The sequence below is a fragment of the Penaeus vannamei genome, chromosome 10, assembly GCF_042767895.1.
Source record: "Penaeus vannamei isolate JL-2024 chromosome 10, ASM4276789v1, whole genome shotgun sequence".
NCBI lineage: Eukaryota > Metazoa > Arthropoda > Malacostraca > Decapoda > Penaeidae > Penaeus > Penaeus vannamei.
The window spans coordinates 37392889-37402888 of NC_091558.1; the positions used below are offsets into that span (position 1 = coordinate 37392889).

The window sequence follows — 10000 nt, forward strand, 5'->3', positions numbered from 1 at the left end:
ATATATATATATATGCATGCATGTATACACGTATGCATGTAAGTATTCATGCATGTATGTATGTGTATAGGTATACATGTGTGTTTATATGTATATGTATGTGTATTCCAATCCCATATGTAATTTGGATTTAGCTTCATGTATGTGTATATGTATATACGTATGTTTGTATGCGCAGAAGTATGAATATGTGTATGTACAGGAGGTCCTCGGTTTACGACGGTCTCGACTTACGACGTTTCGTGGATACGACGCTAGAAATAATGTACAGTATTTACTGTTTGTCTTCCGTGTGTTCTTTTAGCTTATGTTATGTTTTCGTTTACGTCATAGAAGTGTCTTGTTATGTTTTAGATTATGACTTTAATACATCTATACGTGCTGCATTTGCATATGTGAGTGACCGGTGCTTATGTTCGTACGTACATGTACTTATTTGGGTGTGTTCGAGGACCCCCTGTGCATATATATGTATGGATGTATGAATATATGTATGAAAGCGTGTATGTATGGATACATGTATTATGCATGCACGTATATATGCATACATGCATATATGTATGCATGGATCTATGTCTATGTATGTATGCATGTATGCATACGTCTCAATTGAAGTGTGTACACATGTATGTTTGCCTGTATGTATATTTGAATGCATGTATTTATATATGTATAAATGTATATATGCATGTATGTATGTATTCATGTATGTATGTATTCATGTATGTATGTATGTATACATGTATATATGTATGCATGTATGTATGCACGTAAATATACACGTATATATGCATATATGTATATATGTATACATGCATATATGTATATATGCATATGTATATGTATATATGTATGCATGTATGTATGCACGTTCATATGCACGTATGTATGCCTATATGTATATATGCATAGGTATATATGTATATGTATATGTATTTATATATATATATATATATGCATATATGTTTATGTCTGTCTGTCTGTCTGTCTGTATGTATGTATGTATATCTGTATGCATGTGTGCATACATTCATGTATGTATGTGTATGTATATGTACATGTATGTATATATTTGTGCGTGTACGTATGTATGTATGCATGTATGCATTTATGTATATATGTATATATGTATGTATGCATGTGTATGTGTATGTTTGTGTGTATGTATGTATGCATGCATGTATGTATGTATGTGTGCTTGTATGTATATGTGTGCATGTATGTATGAATGTGTGCATGTATGTATATATGGGTGCATGTATGTATGTATGTATGTATGTGTGCATGTATGTACGTATGTGTGCATGTATGTATGTATGTGTGCATGTATGTATGCATGTGTGCATGTATGTATGTATGTATACATGTATACACGTATGTATACATGTATGTACGTATGTATATGTATGCATGTCTACGTGTATGTATAAATCTGTATGTATATTTGTATGTGTATGTCTGTATATGTAAAAGTATATTCATATGTATATGTGTGTGTGTGTAATAAATAAATAAATAAATAAATAAATATATATATATATATATACATATACTCATATCTAATAAATAAGTAAATAAGTGTATATATATATATATATATATATATATATATATATATATATATATATATATACACACATGAATGTATATGTGTATAGATACATACATATATATATATATATATATATATATATATATATATATATATATATATATAAACATGTACGTATACGACCAAAAATACAAACACCGTACCGTATAAACACAGAAAAAAACAAACACTGCTACAACAAAAATGTATATATACATATGTAAGTAAATAACATTAGAAAAATCAACGCCAAAACCTCGCCCACACCCACTAAGGCACACATCCCCGCACTTCCACGACGTCCTTCCTGCACCACGATACGCGCGGGACTGGTCCGTGTGACCCTCAGGCTCCGCGCGCCACCACCCGGCCCCTCCCCCTCGCCGCTGACGTCACTGCTACTGACTGCTCAGCATTTCGTGTCAATCCACTTCGCGGAATCAAGTTCGTAGTTTTTTTTTTTTTTTTTAATAAAACGTTGCAAATGTCTCTAAATAAGTGCTAAATCAGTGTTAGGATCTAATTACATTTATTCGTAGCTTGTCAGATAATATACCGCCGGGATCGGAAAGCCATCAGCTGATCCAGCCATCTACTGTTTCTGCCCGCCAGTTCACCAATAAACCCATACGTGTGTTCTTCATCCCCCAATTTCCACCTTTACGCATATCGGCTCCTTTGTTCTCCCATCAGCAAGGCGGAAAAATACTGCAGAAGGATAACAGCGATCAATTTCCGTTATTAAAAAAATTGCCAACAGGATATCCAGTGATATTACAAGCGAGGCAAAGGAAGTCACTATTGCCCATGCTTTATCATAACCACTTCTCTACCATTACTATAACTACCATAATCATTATATTATCATAATTTCCTCCTCATTATCATCATCAAAGAGAGAGTGAGGTGGAAGTAGGAAGGTGGACGAGGGGAAGAGGAGAGAAGCACCTCACTATTTTGTTTTCCTCCAAGGAATTTCCACAGGTCCTGCTAGTAATAGTCATGATGATATTAATAATAACAGATAAAAGCAACATAAAATAAAAATGGCGAGCCAATTACAATAACAGCAGGCCAAAGAACAGAAATCACTATTAGAATTACTATCATCATTATCACATCATTAATATAAGTCACTGTTTACTCCTCAGCATCAATTGTTTTATTTTTGGCGTTTATGCTTATATCATCATTACTATCAATATGTCTTTGTTACTGTATCTTTACTGTCATAACGCATATAATAGTAATAAAATGAATGTCTAATAATGATAATTAAAATCAGTAACAAAGAAATAACAACGACACAAATTACAACAAAAGCAATAACAATATCATTTCTCATTTCTTATCATTGTTATTCGAATTATCATCATTGCCATCATCCTTATTATCATTAACAACAGCACTGCCACTATCTTCTTTATCATGATCATTAACAGTCATTATCATTATCATCATAATCATTATCATTCTTATTATCATCACTATTATTGATCATCATTACTATTATCACTTCAAAATATCATTATCATAATCATCATTACTATTAGTCAGAGTATGTCGATCGCTAAATATCCTGGTGTAACTTGTTCAAGACATTCTGCTATTCCTTGTACTAAGTATCCCAAGTACCAAGTATAGATGTATACAGCCGGTTTGTTAAAATTGTGCCAGGCCCGACCTGATGAATTTTCATATATATATATATATATATATATATATATATATATATATATATATATATATATATATATATATATATATAGACGCAGAAATAAAGGCACATCTGTCTATATATCTGATAGATATACATTTAACCATCTATTTGCCCGGTTGATATGCATGTCTAGACTGATGTATGTGCATTTATTTCTTTATTTATGCATGTCAAGTATACGAATATTCTTTGGGTCGGGCCTCGCAGTTCCAACAAACCGGCAGATAGTGGCCACTATATCTAGGCTTCGTGTTTCATATAACACTGTAATGAGACTGCTCCTGAATGTCCCGCCCTGGGAGAGTGCATCCCGTATGTTTGTTGTAGATAAAGCAATGAGTTTCCCTGAACTTTTCAGAGCTATATCTTACAACTTACAATCGTATATTAAAATGTGGCAATATTCTGATCAAAAGCATCGCCCACAGTGATGCTAAGAGGATATCTAAACAAGTAGTCCCATCATTCCAATCTATTGTATATCAGCGTTGAGTGAGGGATGTTTGTCTAATGTTATGCTGAAGTGAATAATGTTCTGTTTTGTATGTTCTTTTATCTAAATGGAATTTTACATTATACTATATCTCATTTCTGTGTTTTCTACCTCTATGTTAGTTTTATCCATGTATGGCGTTTTGGCTGAAATAAAGATTATCATCATTATCATTATCGTTGTTGTTGTTGCTGTTATCATTATTGTTGTTATCATTATTATCATTATTATTATCATTATCATTATTATTATTATTATTATTATTATTATTATCATTATCATTATCATTATCATTATCATTATTATTATTATTATTATTATTACTAGTAGTAGTAGTAGTATCATTATTATCATTATCATTATTATCATTGATATTACTATTACTATTACTATTATCATTATCATTATTATCATCATTCCTATTATTACTATCATTATTATCATTTTCAATATTTACTAATACTATCAGTAATACCATTAGCATCCCCACTGCCATCGCTCTTACAAAAAGTATAACAATAACATCAACAAGAGCATCGCTGCGTGTCCTTCATGCCTTCCCACGGCGCTGCAGGTCAACGTGCCAAGCGTTATATCATAATCTAATGTTGAACTTCAGCGTCACCTCCCACAGGAAGGCGTGGCCCTTTCACATGAAAAGGCTTTAATTCTCCGGAAACTACGTCACACAATGCCAATGGCGACGTCTGCAACAAATAAACTATTACGGAGGTTTGGGCGTCATATGACCAATTACAGAGACCCAGTTTGTTTACATTTCACCGAGGGAAATGAGGCGGCTGAGCGACTGCACGTGGACCAGAGATCGGGGGTAGAGTCAACCCAGTAGGATGAAAGTGGTGGCCGCGTCGGGGGCAAGGGGGCAGCTACCCCTCTGGCCGCTATGCCTTCGGCGCTGGAACTCCAAAACCATGGCTTAAGGTAGAAGCGCTGTGTTCGTGATGCCACACACCTCTCAAAGGGGAATATACCGAATGCCCTTTCGCTATATCGCTTCTTCGGGGCGAGAGGCAGCAATGCGGCGAAAAGGCCTTCGGCATATTCGTGCGTTTTCTTGTTCTTCCCTTCGCCATTTTGCTCACAGGTCTCCAAACACAAAGCCCCATAAAATTAGCCATATGTTCTGCCTCCATACAAACTACCTAAATGTTGTTGCCAGAAAACCCAACACTGTCTACAGGACTCAAAAGCTTTCTACTGCAAGTCACAAAATAAACACAAACAACATCGCCAGGGAAGTCTTCATATACTCTAAAAAAAAAAACTTTCCCAAAAGAAGCAAAAAGATCCCGCGACCGTAAACCACTCCTGCGCACAAATACTTGAAAACGACGTCGATCGTAAAGTTTCTCGACGCAAAAAAAAGGAAATCACGTGCCCATAAAAGCACCGGAACGAACGCGAAAGCAGCAAAAACAAAATTGGCGGAGACCTCGTCACCCCATCCCCTCCATACAGAAACAGACATGCAATGAAACACTCACTCACTCACTCACTCACTAAGTCACTCACTCACACTCATTCACTCACTCACTCACAATCACTCACTCACTCATTCCCTCACTCACTCAATCACTCACTCACCTACTCAATCACTCACTCACTCTATCACACTCACACTTACTCACTCACACTCATTCACTCCCTCACTCATTCCCTCACTTACCCACTCAATTACTCACTCACACTCACTCTCACTCACTCATTCACTCACTCAATCACTCACTCTCACTCGCTCACTCTCACTGACTCACTCATGCACACTCATTCATTCACTCACTCACCCACTCACTCACTCACTCACTCACTCACTCACACTCACTCACTCACTCATTCACTCATTCACACACAGAGTTTCCTCCCTTTCACCATAATCCTTAGAACAATTCCTGGTATCCAATAATAATCAACATCACGCTGATGCTGACAGTAGTAGTGGTGACAGTGATGATGGTGAGGAGACTAACAATAATGATAGTGATAGTGATGATCATCATAATAAAGATAGTGATGATGATGATAATAACAATACTGATGATAACAATAGTGATCATAAAAATAGTGATGATAATGATAATGATAGTCACGATGATAACGAGTGATGATCATTATTATGATAGTGATGATAATAGTGATTATGGTAATGATGATAACGATAGTGATGATAAGGATAGTAATGGTGATGATAATTAGCGATGGGTGACGTTGGTGACGACGATGACGATGACCACTGTGCCTGTGGTCCCGGCCCCCCTCCCTCCCCTGCCCCCGATGCGGTAGGAAGAGCAACGTGAACCCAGAACAATAGCAACCCACCCCTCCCCCTCCCCCGCCCCCTCTCCCCGGGAAGAGCTGAGCCTGCAGTCTCTAGGGGGCACTTCTAGGCCTCTTCTAAATCAAATCAATAACCTATTTTGTTTCTCGCCGTGTAGCCGGGCCGATCTGGGTCACGGCCTACTGCCCCTCCGTCGCCCCCGCCGCCGCCGCCGTCAGACAACTCGCTTCAGGAAGAAAGAGGCCGACCTGCCGTGGTTTTCGTGTCTTTGGACCTGGATTCCCCGTGGACCCTGCGTTGGGCTGCCATTGCAATGTCGTCTCTTTCCTTGCACAAAGGTTGTTGCTTCATCGTAACTATTAACCAGTGAAGTACAATGTGTATGCCCCTTAGATGTGGATACGTTATTCGCATTCACACACTATGCACGTGTCTGTATTTATATTGATACATCTATATCCATATCTATATACATCTACATCTGTATCTACATCTACAAATACACCTATAAATATATTCCTATGGATTAACGTATTTCCCGCACGTATGTCAGTGGCGCCGGCCCACCGCTATCAGAGGCGCAAGCACAATGACAGCTTCCGTGCCTGTGCGCAAAAATCATCAGGTGTTTTCAGGGATGTAAGGTCTGCGATCCGGGCTGAGAGGGTTTACTTGCTCGTTTCTCGATGGGCCAGACCTGCTCTATCACGCTTGGCTGACATCATTTCCTTGCGTCAGCGCTGGTCAACATCGACGCGTCCGTGATTTCCTTTACACCTTTTGAGCGTTGTTACTTTACTCACGAGCTACATGGACGTATAAGCAAATATGATAGGATTTATACATGTATATACACCTATCTATGCATGGGAATTTGCTTAACAATGAACCTTATAAGAAACAAGTGAATCCAGATGAATAAATAATGAAGGAAAAGTGTACGAAGGCCAACCGGACGTAAAATATTTCTTATCAAAAACAATAACAAACAAGTACTTTACTTACCGTCCCGGGGAACAGTCTGGACTCCCTGGGCAACAAACAATTTGGTCTTTACCTGAAAAGACAAAGCAATAGAAGTTGAAAATGCACAGTCTGCAGAACTCAATCCAAATATATAAAAGACGTATCAGAAAGATATTTGTGTTGGGCCAAAACATACTGTTGTGCTCTCCTTCCCAAGCGAAAGCTCCGACGCCAGGGGATCGTCAGAGTTCTAGCTATCCGCTAAGAGGCTTCAGAAGCCTCGAGGCAGCAAAAGAGATCGCACGCATTTACAGCCGCTGCCTACACCGCACAGGGAGTTAAAAGCGTGCACCCTAGACTAAGAAATGAAAGGCTAGAATCATACCGAAAGACCTTGCTACATGTCTGGTAAATATTCATGTAGTGCGCGCGCGCGCACACACACACACACACACACACACACACACACACACACACACACACACACACACACACACACACACACACACACACACACACACACACACACACACGTACTTGCACATGCACACGCACACACACATGTATGTAGAATATAAAGTCTTGTTCAGTATCATTTAATCTATCTGACCAGGCTGTCCGGTAAGGATTTTTTTTCCAGTCTTTGTATTATTTATTTACGATCCGGCAAATAGTAATTCATGGTAATATAGCGCAAACCCAAAAGAATTACGGTATACGACCAATGACATTTTCATCTCACACCGAAATCATACCACTACATCTTCCTTCTCTGCAAACTCGCCGCGTGTCGCATTTTGAGTAGCACTGGTCTACATTCTGTTCATTCAACCCCGAGCATCTCGAGCACAGACACATTATGAAAACAATACAACTTACTTAGGAGACCTACATAGCCTAGATTTTGCAAGAGCTCTAGGGCAACATGAACTATCCGTAATATGATGATAGGGCTGGAATAGACAGAAGACTTGCAAAGGAACACAAGGCCAACCGCTGGAACGCATCAAGAGAGGGTTTCTGCCCTGTGGAAGCAGGGGGTTAGAAACCACTAGATTGCCTGTTAATCCCTCTGAAACGTTATCCTAAACGACTTGGTTCTGTAGATGAACTGGTTTTTAAACTTCAATACAGGACAAGGAGTGGCACCTTGCTTACTCCACTCTTAAATGGTGACAATTTGTTTTGCTTTCTGATACAGAACGCTGTAGCTCCCCTCCCTTGCCGGCCCCGAAGGCGCCCGCCCTCCGGCTCAGTAGGCACGGCTAGTCACTGGCGTACGTGTGAAAGTGTTCCGACGGCACGAGCGTGTCTGGAGAAACGTACATCTGCTGCTTTTTCACTTTCCAATTCGACAGGTGTTAGCAGAAAGCGAAAGGCAATATAAGAGAAGCAATATGCTTAGTTCTCATGAGCGAAAACAAAACAAAGAGGAAACTGCTGGCGCCCTGTACAACATAAGCCGATCGTCGAAGCGTATCCGAAAAGCACTGCACAATGCTTTTTACTAGTTCGTAATCCCGTGATGATGAAAGCTTTTGCAGTACACCTGGCGTAAAAGCAGATTTCAAACTGAAGCAGCACTTATTACACTATTACAAAAAAAATATGCAAACTGCAATAACAATAAGATTATAAAAACAAAATTATTTGTTCATTATGTCAATACAATGCAGTGAAATTGTGCTATATCAGCTGCTTGATATGAGTTAGTCAATGAACACTCTGCATTATCCAACTTTAGCTGGTTATATATTACTATGACATGGGTTTAGTGAGCACAGCAGAGCTGATCCAAGTCCAGTCTTGAAGCGTGAGGGAGTCACAAGCGTCCGTGGACGGTGGCGTCCGAGGTGCAGCAGGGCAGGGCCAGATTCACGCAGCAAGCCTGCCTCAGGGCCAGCGGCAGCATCGCGCGACAGCAGTAGCAAAGCTCACCGTTCATGAACGAGCCGTCTCCCTCCTGCATCTCCATCAAGTAAGCGATGTAGAATTCATCGTCATCGCTGTCGTCGTCCTCCTCATGCTCTGGCTCCATCGCGGTGTCGTCCTCCAACTCCTTCTCGTCGGAGGAGCAGTCGCTGTGGGTATCTGGCACTGTAGCGGGAGGCTCGGAGCTGGCGCGGCCTCGACGGGCGTCCTCCTCGAGCACCCGCAGGTGCGTGAGGGAGCCGACCAGCGACGCCACGGACGACGGGTCGTGAATGGTCATCTTGCGGCCGACCTTCTTGCGCACGTCGCCCAGCAGGCTGCTCATCGACATTTTGCGTCGAGTCGCCATCTTCCGAGCCAGCAGGTGGCGAGTCTAGCACAAAGAACGAAGAATAAGGACGGGTCTACACCGGAGAGGCTCTCGCACACAAACACGGTGTCCTCTCGCCCTCGGAACATCAAGTCCCAAGTCTCGCTCCCTAGCGTCCGCCTTCTACCGTCTGTCTCTTCGACCTGTGTTTCAGCGAAGGTTGACGGAAAATAAACAGTGATAGAAGCCACGGTAACCACCTTTCCTCCCTACGCCCGTCCCTCACTTCCCATCCTTCCTCCTTTCCTCCCTTCTTCCCAACTTTCCTCCTTCCCTCCCTTTTCCTTCCTTCCCCACCTCCCTTTTCCTTCCTTTCCTCCTTCCCTTTCCCCTCCCCCCTTCTCTCTCTCTCTCTCCTTCTCTCCCTTCTTCCTTCCCTTCTTTTCCCTCCTTCCCTTCCTCTCTTTTCCCACTTCCCTCTTTCTCTCCTCCTTTTCTCCACTCGCCTCCCCTCTACCTCTTTCTCGCCACATTCCCCTCCCATTCTCTTCTCTTCTCTCTCTCCTCACTTTCTCTCTCTTTCCTTTCTCTTACCCATGCCTCCCTCCCTTTCTATTTCCCATTTCTCCTTCTCCTTTTCTCTCTCTCCTCTCCTTTATGTCCCCTTTTCTATCTCCCTGTCTCTCTCCTTC

General features: G+C 40.8%; 1 protein-coding gene across 22 annotated transcripts in view; it reads right to left on the bottom strand.

The window, feature by feature from the left end:
- Positions 1-10000, bottom strand: part of C3G (C3G guanyl-nucleotide exchange factor) — a 136230-nt gene that overhangs the window by 113669 nt on the left and 12561 nt on the right. For 6 of the 22 annotated variants that reach the window (XM_070126618.1, XM_070126617.1, XM_070126616.1 and 3 more), the window contains exon 2: positions 9005-9371. The exons of 3 other annotated variants lie outside the window; for them this stretch is intronic. In XM_070126618.1, coding sequence (XP_069982719.1) covers positions 9005-9371 — 367 coding nt within the window. Of the gene's footprint in view, positions 1-1862; positions 1930-7105; positions 7158-7262; positions 7307-9004; positions 9641-10000 lie in introns of those variants that run through there. 13 more of the 22 variants (XM_070126627.1, XM_070126624.1, XM_070126623.1 and 10 more) reach the window with 6 other exon arrangements.